The sequence below is a fragment of the Littorina saxatilis genome, linkage group LG7 (assembly GCF_037325665.1).
Source record: "Littorina saxatilis isolate snail1 linkage group LG7, US_GU_Lsax_2.0, whole genome shotgun sequence".
In the NCBI taxonomy this organism is placed as follows: domain Eukaryota; kingdom Metazoa; phylum Mollusca; class Gastropoda; order Littorinimorpha; family Littorinidae; genus Littorina; species Littorina saxatilis.
In genome coordinates, this window is record NC_090251.1 from 38,041,978 (window position 1) to 38,057,744 (window position 15,767).

Consider the following 15,767-nt stretch of genomic DNA (forward strand, 5'->3'; position numbering starts at 1 on the left):
ATTGATGAGAGACTCTAGCTGCTTCCTGGGGTATCCACTCATGACAGTTACCCCCATGTGTTTAGAACTGTCACTGCCCCGAAATGCATTGAGTGTATGTAACAAGGCTGCGTTCTGTTACCCCCTTCAAAATAAGTATGTCCTCTGTTGAACTCTCCACTGGCTGATGACACTGATGAGACCGACTTGTGTAGAATCTCTCAGGTCAAACAAATAAAGCTGACAAATTGAAACAAAAGTGTCTAGCCACTGTGTGTGTGTGTGTGTGTGCCTGCTGTGCTTTGCCATTGTGCAACATTGAACAATGCACTTTCAAACTCTATCAAATCTTTCCCAAAAATACTCAAAAAATCAAGCTCTTTATGGATTAAAAAAAAAGGTTTGAACCGACAATTATTTTTGTAATAGAAATAAACACATCGAGAGAAACAACCACCACATAATAAAATAATTGATTTTAGATTTTTGTGTAAAGTATACCATGCTAGGCATCTTAACTGTTGTCATGACAATTTCTAGTGGCACCACATACATCAACAAGTCGCGTAAGGCGAAAATACAATATTTAGTCAAGTAGCTGCCATTTTTCAGCAAGACCGTATACTCGTAGCATCGTCAGTCCACCGCTCATGGCAAAGGCAGTGAAATTGACAAGAAGAGCGGGGTAGTAGTTGCGCTAAGAAGGATAGCACGCTTTTCTGTACCTCTCTTTGTTTTAACTTTCTGAGCGTGTTTTTAATCCAAACATATCATATCTATATGTTTTTGGAATCAGGAACCGACAAGGAATAAGATGAAAGTGTTTTTAAATTGATTTGGACAATTTAATTTTGATAATAATTTTTATATATTTAATTTTCAGAGCTTGTTTTTAATCCGAATATAACATATTTATATGTTTTTGGAATCAGCAAATGATGGAGAATAAGATAAACGTAAATTTGGATCGTTTTATAAATTTTTATTTTTTTTTACAATTTTCCGATTTTTAATGACCAAAGTCATTAATTAATTTTTAAGCCACCAAGCTGAAATGCAATACCGAACCCCGGGCTTCGTCGAAGATTACTTGACCAAAATTTCAACCAATTTGGTTGAAAAATGAGGGCGTGACAGTGCCGCCTCAACTTTCACGAAAAGCCGGATATGACGTCATCAAAGACATTTATCAAAAAAATGAAAAAAACGTATGGGGATTTCATACCCAGGAACTCTCATGTCAAATTTCATAAAGATCGGTCCAGTAGTTTAGTCTGAATCGCTCTACACACACACACACACACGCACACACACACGCACATACACCACGACCCTCGTTTCGATTCCCCCTCCATGTTAAAATATTTAGTCAAAACTTGACTAAATATAAAAATATGAAAATATATGACCAAGAATGTCAATCAAATATCACATAATCTATCTGTCCATCTAATTACGTTAAGGCGAGAACGCTATACATATATGGCATACTCTAGAACACTTATCAAGTTTGTCTTGAGTACATCCGAGCTTCACTGATAGCACGTATATTTCATTGTGATTTAAAAACAAGATGATTAAATGTCAATGATGACGTTTTGTGCAAACGAAAGTGAAAACTGATTTTTCAATTTTGAATTACTTGACAAACAATATTCCACAATTGTACACATGAAGCAGACAAAAGACCAACGAAGAACAAGCTGTTAAAAAAAAGAGAAGAATAAAACACCCAACATTAGGATGTAGCTCGAACTAAACTTGGCCAAAAACTAATTGCAACAAACTTCGCACCCAAATTAAAGCATTAATTCCCGTGTAATTTTATTAAAACTTAAAATGGCAGTTAAGGCCGTTCACTTGACTATCAGGATCACGTTTTGGATTAATGATATCTTTAACAGGGATCACGTGACCGCCGCTCAAGTAAGGGTACCCTCAAAATCGACCAGACAATAACGGAAGGGCCCAGTTAAAAGTCGACAAAAAATCACAATAGGCAAAACTTTGAAACGTTTACATACGAGAATAAAGACAAATCAATTATCTACCCTAAACAGGTTGATTTGTTTAGGTAGCTTGCGTATGTCGTGTGTTATGCTATTCCTACTGATGCAGGTGTCGATCGCAAGAGCGGTCAAAAACGGGACTTTTTGAGTCATTATTTAGTGTCATAACAAAAAGCGCTGTAAAAGATATCTTTAATCCAAAGAGTTATCCTGATAGTCAAGTGAACGGCCTTTAACCTTCAATGAAATTTCACGGGAATAAATCCTTTAATTCGGGTGCGAAATTTATTGCAATAAGTTTTTGGCCAAGTTTATTTCTCTTTCTACTCTGTGCAGTTTTATACGGTGCATTTCTTGTATTGTATCGTTCGTTATATAAGTGTGATCTGACATGCAGAAAAAGAGAGAGAGGTTGGTTGGTTATTATTGTTTATAGTCTCTTCAGTCAATGCTATTCAAGACCGCTGCAAGTTATTTTTGTTTTTCAGAGAGAGAAAGAGTCTTTCGGATGAGACAAAAAACCGAGGTCCCTTCGTGTACACTACATTGGGGTGTGCACGTGAAAGATCCCACGATTGACAAAAGGGTCTTTCCAAGCAAAATTGTATAGGCGTAGATAAAAATGTCCACCAAAATACCCGTGTGACTTGGAATAATAGGCCGTGAAAAGTAGGATATGCGCCGAAATGGCTGCGATCTGCTGGCCGATGTGAATGCGTGATGTATTGTGTAAAAAAAATTCCATCTCACACGGCATAAATAAATCCCTGCGCCTTGAATATGTGCGCGATATAAATTGCATAAAAATAAAAATAAAAAATAAATCCCTGCGCTTAGAACTGTACCCACGGAATACGCGCGATATAAGCCTCATATTGATTGATTGATTGAAAGAGAGAGAGATGATGATGATGATGACAATGATGATGTCTCTATTCTGTCTTGATGCGTATCAGTGTCATGAGGCATACATAGCACCCCCCGCGGGTTAGGGGGAAGAATTTACCCGATGCTCCTAAGCCATGTCGTAAGAGGCGACTAACGGATTCTGTTTCTCCTTTTACCCTTGTTAAGTGTTTCTTGTATAGAATATAGTCAATTTTTGTAAAGATTTTAGTCAAGCAGTATGTAAGAAATGTTAAGTCCTTTGTACTGGAAACTTGAATTCTCCCAGTAAGGTAATATATTGTACTACGTTGCAAGCCCCTGGAGCAAATTTTTGATTAGTGCTTTTGTGAACAAGAAACAATTGACAAGTGGCTCTATCCCATCTCCCCCCCTTTCCCCGTCGCGATATAACCTTCGTGGTTGAAAACGATGTTAAACACCAAATAAAGAAAGAAATAAAGAAAGAAAAATTTGCTCCAGGGGCTTGCAACGTAGTACAATATATTACCTTACTGGGAGAATGCAAGTTTCCAGTACAAAGGACTTAACATTTCTTAAATACTGCTTGACTAAAATCTTTACAAACATTGACTATATTCTATACAAGAAACACTTAACAAGGGTAAAAGGAGAAACAGAATCCGTTAGTCGCCTCTTACGACATGCTGGGGAGCATCGGGTAAATTCTTCCCCCTAACCCGCGGGGGGAATTGTTTGTCCTAGATGAATCCTATACTTCAAAGCATTTCCGTAAAAGTTAGGCTGGAAACAAACAGGAAAAGAAATTTGAGGATTATGGAAAAGAGGAAGATCACAGAAACCAGCTAAACTTAAGTTGAATCAACCTTCTTTATAATCCAAGGTCTCAGACAGGAGAAATGCCGGATATATGAAACAAAATAATCCCCCGCTCTTCATTTCCACAGGCAGGTTGGACTGCATGTCTTAATCGTTTCAGTGTGACGACAGACAACGAGCCTGGATTTGATCCATCGTCACAACGCCTTCACCCAACCAGTTGGTAACAATTCTCTCAGCTTCTCCCACTGTGCTAACCCAATTCATCTGGTGTTGTAAGCCATTCTCTGTACATCGCTTTGGATGTTGTGCGTGTCTTGCTTGATGCAGTCTCGTGCTTACCATCTCGTTCTCACCGCCAGAAGACAGCGACGGTCTTCCCTGTTCCTGGTGGCCCCTGATTTGTTGCCCGTCCCGTTTCCCTGAAACCATCTCCTTCTTAGCGTCTGAAGTAAGCGGCCGCCTTGGACATTCCTGGGGACCCTTGCTCTGTTGCCTACCCTGCTTCCCTGAAACCATCTCCTTCTTAGAGCCTGAAGCAAGCGGCGGTCTTCCCGGTTCCCGGTGGATCCTGTTTTGTTGTTCATCTCGCCTCTCAGAAATGTAACAAGAGCCTCTTTCCATATTGCGAGGCTTTGCTTCCAGCTGTGCTAAAATCGCTGCATGTAGCTTGTCCTCCTTAAGTCGTCTTCGTTTCTCCAGCAGAACATTCAACGTGTAGAGGAAGGGGTTGAGAACTGAGTTGAAGGGCACACAGAACACGGCGAGGGCCACGTTTATCTCATCTGAGATAGGAGTACCTAGCCAGGCCACCAAGCCCATCACTCCGATAGGAAACCAGCACAGAAAGTCAGACAGAGCCACGCTGATCAGCCGACGAGCGATGGTCACGTCCTTGGACTGTTTGGACGGGTCGGAAGCAGCGATACTGTTTGAACGAATGGACCAGTAGATGACGAGCTGTCCCAAGGCGATCAACACAAACAGCACCAGGTTCAGGACCACCAGGACAGAGAAGGAGTAGTCACGGCCAGCAAAGTCCTTGGTGGACGTTGGAAGCGGGATACAGATCCCAGTCTGGCTGTAAAACTCCCAGTGGGACGTGGCAGGAAGCAGAGGCACGGAGGTAAGTACCACACCCGCCGTCCAGGCCACACCACAAGCGGCAAGTGCTGACCTTTTCTTGAAGTGCAGAGTGCTGAAGGGGAAACGGAGCACCAGGAAGCGGTCCAGTGTAATGAGTAGGACGAGGAAGGCAGACACTTCGCTGGACAGCAGGGACAGAAACCCTGCTGTCTGACAAGCTATGCTTTTCTTCCATACGACCTCTTCCCAGAGGTAGGTTCCCGCGTATATCCTGTCAGCCACGCCTATTGTGGCCAGGTACATGCCCATCAAACAGTCTGCGATGCCCAGGTGGGTTACAAACTGCCCAAAGCTCTGATGTGAGCCCTGCTTTGTGACCACTAAGCGGTACACAAGTGTTCCGAAGTTTCCCATCAAAATGAGGATGGCGAAGGCACAAAGTGAAACTCGGTACACGTCAGAGCCCAGAAGAGCGTCACATGAAGATAGTTCATTGGCAGGAGCGTAACAATTGAATTTGTTAAAGTCTTCCGGAAGAAGCTGACGACAACAGAACTTGAAATCGTCCGAGTGGATTTCGTCCAGTTGGGACAGTCCCCTCAGCAGGTCTGGAAGAAAAATGGTGACAGGACAGCCACGCAGGTCCAGAAAACGCAGTTTGGGACAGAACTCAACAAACCCTCCGGTTACCGTGTGAACACCGGCTCCAGACATGTTGATGCGCTGCAGGTTGGGAAAGCCAGCCAGCACACTGAGGTCAACGGATCTCAAGGCTGTGTTGGAAATATCAAGGTACACCACTGATGTGAACCTCACGCTGAAATTATTTGCTGTCACAAAGTCTGACACCAAGGGATTATGACTGAGGGATAGATATCTGAGCTTAGGAAGACGGCCAAAGTCATCACCATTGATCTTGGTCAACCTGTTCCGACTGACGTCAAGCTCACGCAGGTTGTCCAATTCTAGCAATTCAAGGCTGAGAATCTGGCACCTGGCCAAGTTGAGATAAATCAGCATGCTATTCGAGGCCAGGTCAGCAGGCGCAGTGCCAGTAGCCTCAGCGTGCAAAAAGCGCAGCTTTGGGATGTGACCTACTTTCTGAGACCGCGTGCAGAAGAATGACCAGCCGTAGCACGTGCAGTCTTTGGGACAGACTGAGGTCAACACAGCGTCACACAGAGATTCATCCTCTCTTTGAGGACACTGGGAGACTCCATCGCACATGTGATCTGGATGCAGACAGATTGTAGACCCACGGCAACGGTAGTGACCGGGACATGTGTAGCTGTCGCAGGCCTCCTCATCTTCACCGCCCGGGCAGTCGTTGACACCGTTACAGCGCGTGTACACAGGCAGGCAGTAAAAGCCCTCCATCAAACAATGGTAGTGGGTCTCTGGACACGATGCTAAAGATGTGGCTGCCAGGGGCCGCACAGTGAAAGTACCATTGTCCAGAAAGTCGACCCTGGCAGGAGGTAACACCGTCTGAATAGAATTCTGAAATTTTGATATGTGCGATGGGCACAGCGACTCGTCTGTGTTGTCCGTGCACTGAAATCTCTGGTCGCACTTGGCTGACCTGGGGATGCACTGCAGACAAAAGAAGATGCACATGGTCATGAAGTGTACCAAACATGCCTCATGTTTTCTTGTTTTTGTGTTGTTTTTATTTTTAACTCGCAGGTTGAAAAAAAACAAGTGAATATGACACAACAGCAACAGCAACAAATCCTCGTTCCACTTTGGTAAGACATCACTTGTTAACTGAGGAATATATATTACCAATCAGGCTCCAACTCCCAGAAAAGGACAGATCTATGTACTTCCTATTTGCCACAGGGATCTTTTCTGGACCTGCTAACTAGCAAGTTAACTCCGTTATGTGGGGAATCAGAGGCATCTCTTCAGATGCAAAGAACCCATGAGATTTGACAAATGAGGATTTTTTTTAATTGGACATATTTGATTGAGACAGGGGAAATGATAACCCACTTAGATCATGTTTTATATGAAATGGTACTGTTTAGTAAAATAAAAAGTATGTTTATATTTGATTCCAATGCAAAGAATACTGAAAAGTTTCACAGTCTCGGCCACCTGCGCCATCACTGGTTGTCTTTGATTGTTCTGTTTTCCCTTTGTTTTAACCAGAGTGGAAAATTACCTCTTCACCCCTCTTAAACACATGTCCCCAACGGTAAAATCGGAATAGACAAATGTATTTAACCCTTTCCATTTCAAACACATAAATAACAAGTCGCGTAAGGCGAAATTACTACATTTAGTCAAGCTGTGGAATTCACAGAATGAAACTGAACGCACTGCATTTTTTAACAATGACCGTAGTCCCCGCTCGTGCAAAACGCAGTGAAACTGACGAGCCTGTTTAGCGCGGTAGTGGGATCGCTGTGCTGCATAGCATGCTTTTCTGTACCTCTCTTCGTTTTAACTTTCTGAGCGTGTTTTTAATCCAAACATATCATATCTATATGTTTTTGGAATCAGGAACCGACAAGGAATAAGATGAAACTGTTTTGAAATCGATTTCGGAAATTTAATTTTGATCCTAATATTTTTTTTTTCAGAGCTTGTTTTTAATCCGAATATAACATATTTATATGTTTTTGGAATCAGAAAATGATGAAGAATAAGATGAACGTAAATTTGGATCGTTTTATAATTTGTTAATTTTTTTTTACAATTTTCAGAATTTCAATGACCAAAGTCATTAATTACTTTTTAAGCCACCAAGCTGAAATGCAATACCGAAGTCCGGCCTTCGTCGAAGATTGCTTGGCCAAAATTTCAATCAATTTGATTGAAAAATGAGGGTGTGACAGTGCCGCCTCAACTTTTACAAAAAGCCGGATATGACTTCATCAAAGACATTTATCGAAAAAATGAAAAAAAAACGTCCGGGGATATCATTCGCAGGAACTCTCATGTAAAATTTCATAAAGATCGGTCCAGTAGTTTACTCTGAATCGCTCTACACACACACACAGACAGACAGACAGACAGACAGACAGACAGACACACACACACACATACACCACGACCCTCGTCTCGATTCCCCCTCTATGTTAAAACATTTAGTCAAAACTTGACTAAATGTAACAAGTCGCGTAAGGCGAAATTACTACATTTAGTCAAGCTGTCGAACTCACGGGATGAAACTGAACGCACTGTATTTTTTACCAAGACAGTACAGCTTCGTAGAAATCGCTCACCTCCCACGTGCAAAACGTAGTGATATTGACACGCCAGATTAGCGCGGTAGCGTATTGTGCTAAGCAGGAAAGCGCGCTTTTCTGTATTCTTGTTAACTTTCTGAGCTTGTTTTGAATACAACCTATCATATCTATATGTTTTTGGAATCAGGAAATGATAAAGAATAAGATGAAATCATTTTTGGATCGATTTCTTAAATTTTAATCGTCAGACTAATTAATCTATTTTCGTTAATTATTGTGATCACATTTTAAGAGTAAACATGACATATGTATATATTTTTAGATTCAGAATGTGATGAAGAATACGATGCAATCAATTTTAAATCTGTTTGCGAAAAATCGATTTTAATGACAACTTTAATGAGCAAACTCATTAATTAAATTTTAAGCCTCCAAGCTGAAATGCAATACCAAAGTCCGGGCTTCGTCGAAGATTACTTGACCAAAATTTCAACCAATTTGGTTGAAAAATGAGAGCGTGACAGTGCCGCCTCAACTTTCACGAAAAGCCGGATATGACGTCATCAAAGACATTTATCAAAAAAAAAGAAAAAAACGTCTGGAGATACCATACTCAGGATCTCTCATGTCAAGTTTGATGAAGATCGGTCCAGTAGTTTTTTTCTGAATCGCTCTACACACACACACACACACACACACACATACACCACGACCCTCGTCTCGATTCCCCCCTCTACGTTAAAACATTTAGTCAAAACTTGACTAAATATAAAAATGGAGAAGTGTGTACCTCAGAGTTGGTGCATTTGAAGTGTTCAGGGCGGCACTGGGGAAATCGACAAAATGACTCGTCACTCCAGTCTCCACAGTCATGGCGATGGTCACACACCAGGGTGTAGGGTACCCACCCCACCCCGTCGTCACACTGGTACATGGGGGGTGCAGGGTGCAACGCAGGCGACTGACAGGGAGTAACTGACCTGACGTCAAACTCCCAGCATGCGCTGCGTGGATCACATGACAGGAAGGCGTGTGTCACGTGTCCCAAAGGGCATTCTACAACTGCAAATGGCAAGGTAGTCCAAGTCTTGACAACTGTCAGTTGCATGACAACAATCGCCTCCGCTGATTTTGAGGTTCCATCGACAGCTGAGGCATTGGTGATGTGTTGGTAACCGTTGGAACTGCGTTTGTCTGTTTCATGGCGTTCACACAGGAAGATTGGTTTCCACAGTCTGTGCACGAGGCATTTGTTGAACATAAACGAATACAGGTTGTATTCGACACAACGTCGGGAATCTTCCAAGTAACCGGTGTTTACGTGATAGTAATATGCTACAGTTTCTTTCTGCCAGCGAAACGTATTCCGGTACCTGTCAAAAACGGAATGAATGGATTAAAAAGTCTACATAAATTATGTTGATGTCATTCGTTGTGGACCATATTTCTTGCAACCGTCGTGTTGAACTGGTGTTAGGATTTGACTTCTTAAAGTGGATTTTGTCCCCCACACACACACACTCTCACTCTCTCTCTCTCTCTCTCTCTCTCTCTCTCTCTCTCTCTCTCTCTCTCTCTCTCTCTCTCTCTCTCTCTCTCTCTCTCTCTCGCGCGCTTTCTCTCTCTCTCATCTGACTGCATGAAGAAAAGAATTTATTTGAAGTCAAATAATCAATCGGATGATTGGTTCGATCAAGAGTGTAGAATAACCCGAAAAAATGTGTGGAGGTTGTTAAGCAGATGTAATCAGCCTGAAGACATTCACGCTCGCAATGTTTATTGTTTAGCCAGACGGGAATATAAAAACATGTTAGAAAGAAAGAAAAGATTGTATAATGATTTGACATTACAAAAACTTATTGAATCTGTTAATGATCAACAAGAATTTTGGAATATAATGCATAAATTATCCTCAAAACGAAAACAAATAAAGAACAACATACCAGTTGATACCTGGTTTCAGCATTTCAAAGTATTACTGGAAAAAGATGTAATTGAGGCTGAAGAAATTGAATATGAAGACGATGAAGGTATTTTGAATCGTCCTATTTCAAAAGAAGAAGTGTTGATTGCAATGAGAAAGTTAAAACCTCAAAAGTCTGCTGGGCCTGATGGAATAATAGGAGAACTTTTGAAAAATGTTTTTTCTCCAGGGATTGACTTTTTGGTACACCTGTTTAATTTTTTGTTTTCCAAGGGTGTATTTCCAGAAAGTTGTACAGAGTCCATTGTTATCCCTTTGTTTAAGAAAGGCGATGTGAATGATCCAAATAATTATCGTGGAATTTCACTGTGTAATGTTAGTAGCAAGGTCTATAGTACTGTGATTAATAACAGGTTGCAAGAATGGATTGAATGTAATAACAGTACGGGTGAATATCAAGCTGGTTTTAAAAAGAATTATTCCACTATTGATCATATGTTTACACTGTTGGCCTTTGTACAGAAACAATTTTCTTTGAATCGTAAACTGTATGTTGCCTTTATAGATTTTGAGAAGGCGTTTGATTCCATCAACAGAGCTTTGCTCTGGCCAATTCTGTTAAAAAATGGTATAAAAGGGAAACTCTTTAGGTGTGTGAAGAGTATGTATGATAATGTAAAAATAAAAGTGAGATGTGGAGCAAAGTTTACGGATTATATTAATTGTACATTTGGTGTTAAACAGGGCGATGTATGTAGCCCAGTTTTATTTTCTCTCTTTATCAATGAGTTAGCACTTGAGGTAATTGAGAATGGAAGACATGGTGCCACATTTACTGATGATTATTTGGAATTGTTTATTCTTTTGCTTGCTGATGATTTATTGTTGTTATCAGAGACGGTTGTGGGTCTACAGACTCAGTTAAATAATTTACGCAGGGCAGTGTCCTCTCTTCATTTAAAGGTAAACATGAGTAAAAGTAACATTATTGTGTTTATGAAAGGTGGATATTTGAGTGCAAGGGAAAGATGGACATATGGAGTTGATATTTTACCTGTTGTAAACGTGTATAAGTATTTAGGAATATTGTTTTCAACTCGACTCAGTTTCACTGCTGCCTGTAGTGATCTCTCAAGCCAGGCCAAAAATGCTCTGATGTGTATTATACAAAGATTATCTGTGCTCAATAATAATAGTTTGCATGTCTTTTTGAAGTTGTTTGATTCCCAAGTACAACCAATAGTACAGTATGGTGCTGAGATATGGGGATTGGATAAAGCTGCTCTGCAGTGTGAAAAAGTCCATTTATTTGCATTGAAGAAGTTCTTAGGAGTTCGTATGCGAACACCTAATGACCTGGTATATGGTGAGACAAACAGATATCCGATATATTTGAATTCTATTTTAAGATGCGTTAGCTACTGGATGAAATTGTTAAAGATGGAGGCGCACAGACTTCCTCGTAAATCATATGATATGTTGTATAAAATGGATGAGAGTGGTAAAAAGAACTGGGCCTCAAGTGTCCGTTGTAAATTGTATGAGTACGGTTTTGGTTTTGTGTGGTTGAACCAGAGCGTTGTTAATGAAAATGAGTTTTTGCGTGTTTTTAGGGAAAGGTTGGTCGATTGCAGATGGCAAGAGTGGGATTATCATATTCAAAATAGTGATAGATTTGCTGTTTATCGGACATTTTGTACTGTACATGACATTAAACCCTACCTTTTGTTGAATGTGGACAGACATCTAAAGTTTATTATGACTAGGTTTCGATTCGGTATTTCAGAAATAAATGTGCATGCTAACCGATATAAACAGCATGATGCCGATCAGTTAATGTGACCCTTTGTAAAGTAAAGCAAGATGATGAAGTCCATTTTGTTTTGTGTTGTCCATACTTAAACAGATTAAGAGACAAATTTATCCCATTTAAATATTATAAAAACCCAAGCACTTTTAGACTCAGCTTGCTCCTGGCTGCCCCTCAAGAAACTGTTGTTAGAAATGTATCCTTGTATTTGTATAAATCCTTTAAATTAAGAGATGTTTTAACCTCTTAGTTAAATAACGTGTATTGTATGTTTTAATCCGTAGTGTTGTGCGATTGTTATGTTTCCCGCAGTGGGGCATTGCGGTTATGAAATTAAAGGCCCCTCCTGTTTTTGGAACCGCAGGAGCTTTCTAGTTTGCTGTTAGGTAGATTTTTGGTTCCTCTTTCCTGTCATGCTCTCTTTTTCTTCATGAATTCTTTTCTTTTTTCTGCCTTCTTGCTCATTCACCTGTATTTTTTCCAAAAATCTCTTCTCTTGCCGCTTGTCTCGCGATTCATGTATAGTTTAATCTGTTAGTGTTCTGATGTAAGTCCAGCAGTAGATAGGTTAAGCCTATTTTAACATACTGGAAACTGGTAATCTTCCAGTAGGTATTAATTTAGTTTTACTAAAGCCTGCTGGGACACAAGTAATGGGTTAGTGCATTTGTAAACAGGAATCGCTTGACAAGTGGCCCCCTTCATCCCCCCCCTTCCTCGTCCTGATATGGCTCTGCGTAGTCGGCTGGACGTTAAGCAACAAATAAACAAACAAACAAATTGTTATGTTGTACCTTTTTTGCACCTGATGAGTTAAAGTATTTGCAACGTTAATCATTTGTTCACACTCCGATCCTTCATAAGGGGCTATGGCCTATTGAATAAATTATCTGCGTCTGCGTCTGCGTCTGCGTCTCTCTCTCTCTCTCTCTCTCTCTCTCTCTCTCTCTCTCTCTCTCTCTCTCTCTCTCTCCAGTTAGACGCATTTCTGTGTCTGTATACTCACATTTCGTTGCTGCTATAACCCACCGTGGAAAGCCCAATAAACAGTCCGAATCCGACATCTGGGAGAGAGAAAATGCGCAACAATCGCAGAAGAGCCTGCCACTTTTGTGGCGTTTCAAAGCTAGCCAATCGCATGCCACGTAACAAACACATATCATTGACTTCGAGCCACTGGCTGTCGTCTGACATATCGCGGTAGGGTAGGAAGAAGTAGCAGCGCCCACTGACCAGAAGACCTTCCGTTCCACAGACTTCAGTGTTGTTGTACGGACAACGGGCCTCGTCCTCTCCCCCGAGACAATCACGCCTGACGTCACACGGATAATGGACCTGAACTTCTGTCCAGTTCACAACTCCTGAACAGTTCCATACTCCGTCGTCTATGCGGGTCGGCAGGACCGTATCGGGCTGGTGAAAGGAGAACGCTAGAGAGAAGGTCGGGTTTGGCCGAGAAAATGTCTTCTTGATAACGATTACTGTCAGGCTGGTGATGTTGTAGATGACATGATCGTCGGGCCTTGCAGCCAAGGAGCCGTGTTTCGTGACCCCAGACCAGATCTTGGTGTCGGAGCAGTCAGTGTTGAAGTAGACGAACACCACTGTTCCTGTCGTCGATTGGATGTAGTTCTTCTCATTGTAAGCCCTGGCCACTTCTGCAAGGTCTTCTGTGACGATGGTTAGTCTGGTCACGTGATTCAATGGAGCTGTCACGTTCACACAGCTCATGAAAGATGCGGTGGGGATTTTTCGTACTGTCTGAATAAGTCCTGTGAACAGACAGAGAGAGAGAGAGAGAGAGAGAGTAATTAAAGTTCAGATATTTGTATTTGTTCTGGCATATGATATTAAAGTTAATGAACTGTATTACGAATATTACTGAATGTTTATGAAGAACCAATGTACCTTTGTACTGAACATAACTTAAACATTGCAATTTTCAGAAAACCAAAATATAATATCATACGTGCATGCTTGTTTTAGACAATAATGTAACTAAACCGCATTTTCATCGGCACTTGTGTCGAAAATGGTCCTATATAACAGTTGACGCATTTGCATAACGTTCTATTACTGCCTTGGTGGGGTGGGGGTGGGGGTGGGGGCTTCTTTGTTTCCAACACCAGAGAGAAGCAGCGCTTTATAGCGCTTTCACTCACTTTGATTTAATTAATAACCATATACTTGTGGTGGGTTTTAAAACAAATCATGCCGTGTTAGTCTACATAAAGGTAGAATAGATTCCACAGATTCTTCAGATTCGTCAAATTCGCCAGAAACTCCCCCAAAACTCTCTGATTATTAGTATTCCCTAAAGCTTCCGCTTACTTGTAAAGGCAAGTAAAAAGATTTCAGGTTAGAATATCATTAATATCATTAACTAATGCGTGTGTGTGTATACGTGTGTGTGTGTGTGTGTGTTTGTGCGCGCGCGCGTGTGTGTGTGTGTGTGTGTGTGTGTGTAATTGTTGCTTATATTGATGTGTTTTAATGTTATTGTGTGTTTCTTCAGCCACATTATAATTTCTCTTTCGAGATAATAAAGTATTATTGTATTGTCTGTACAAATCGCGGAGAATTCTTCGTCTGACTCACCTGATTTAGCGGTTACACTTGTGACTGTCAATGCAGGCAGCGAAGATGACGGGAGTGCAGTAAGGCGCATGTGAAACGACGCTTGTTGTATCCTGCTCGAGGCTAACATCAGAATCCACACTTCGTTGGCAGCAAACATAACATCTGTTCTGTCAGTGACACCAGGAAATCCCTGGCACTTGCCAAGAGTATGCCCGAAGTAGGTGTACATGTAGAAAGCGACACCACACGACTCGGATATGTACTGGGACGTCACTCGCAAGGCCATCCCAGGCGGGGCTGTAAAACGAACTGTGCACTGGCACATTTTGCAGGGCCGGGTTGTGTTGTGAACGAAGTCGAATGTTGCAACTCGAGTTTTCAACCAAGGGGCTTCGCTCTTTTCAATGCACTTGAGGATATCGCTTGAATTCATCGCCACGAAGCCATAGGTCTGCAAAGTCTGCGCGGTTGTCCGGACCGCTTCGTGGTCTTTTGCGTTTGTAACGTTCACTGGAGCGTGTTTTTTGTCAACATTTTCCAATGATATCTTCGTAACAGTTTTGTCTGAGTTTTCTGTTGAGGCATTCCAATCATTGGAGTTTATCGTATTTGCCGTGGTGTTTGCTGAATTGTTTGCGAAGAATGGTGTCTTGGACCTCGTTGAATAGAGTATGGTGTGGACCAAATGTTTGCTGTTTGATGACATCTTCATAGCGTCCAAATGGACTGCATTGTAATTGGTATTTGTAGTCGTCGACGACAAATTATACTTTTCATTTCGTTGTAAGTTACGTTTTAAATTTCCCTCGAGCGTCGACATCTTCAGATGTATCCTACGTTCTATGACATGAGCAGAGCATATGATATGTCCAGACGACGATGCCATACACTTTTTCTATGTATGAGCGTGGCATCATAAGTTTAAAGATTAAGGTGTTTTAAAAAGAAATCCAGGCAGCGTAAATACACTGGGCATCATGAACAAGATATTTTCTTCACAAAAGAATGACTCGGTGTCAGTTTCTGTAAGTACATCTTGGGCAAGCTACGGACGCTTTGGCAAGTCTATTTATTGTAAGTATACCATCTCAGCGTACGTATTGCGCATTCTTTCAGACCAGTGAACCAAGGCACATGACCACATTGACAGATATCTGGTTTATTAGGCAATTTGCATAATCTGGTCAATTCTCACGATTTTATAAACTCTTCATCTATATCTATATACGGCTTGTGTATGTCTGTCTGTCACTTCGCGATGCACGGCCAAAGTTCTCGATGGATCTGCTTCAAATTTGGTGGGCATATTCAGGTAGACCCCGGACACAATCTGGTCGATGAAAATTTTCAACACGTGCTCTAAGCGCGGCGCGGTGAACCGAATTTGGTTTTTCTGTAGATCCATTCCCAGTAACTCTTCCTTATCTTCTCCAGTGTTTTGCGCGTTTATCTCCCTTCCTTCGTGTGGCGTCAACACGTGCTCTAAGCCGGCGAAC

At 41.4% G+C, this 15,767-nt stretch overlaps 1 protein-coding gene across 1 annotated transcript; it reads right to left on the reverse strand.

Moving 5' to 3' along the window:
• Positions 1–3,347: 3,347 nt before the first annotated feature.
• Positions 3,348–14,596, reverse strand: LOC138970190 (relaxin receptor 2-like). The gene is made up of 4 exons (XM_070342685.1): positions 14,290–14,596; positions 12,884–13,400; positions 8,748–9,192; positions 3,348–6,353 (listed from the first exon to the last, which is right to left on the reverse strand). Exons 1-4 carry the CDS (start codon positions 14,594–14,596, stop codon positions 3,831–3,833), a joined length of 3,792 nt encoding a protein of 1,263 aa, XP_070198786.1. The 3' UTR covers positions 3,348–3,830.
• Positions 14,597–15,767: the final 1,171 nt, after the last annotated feature.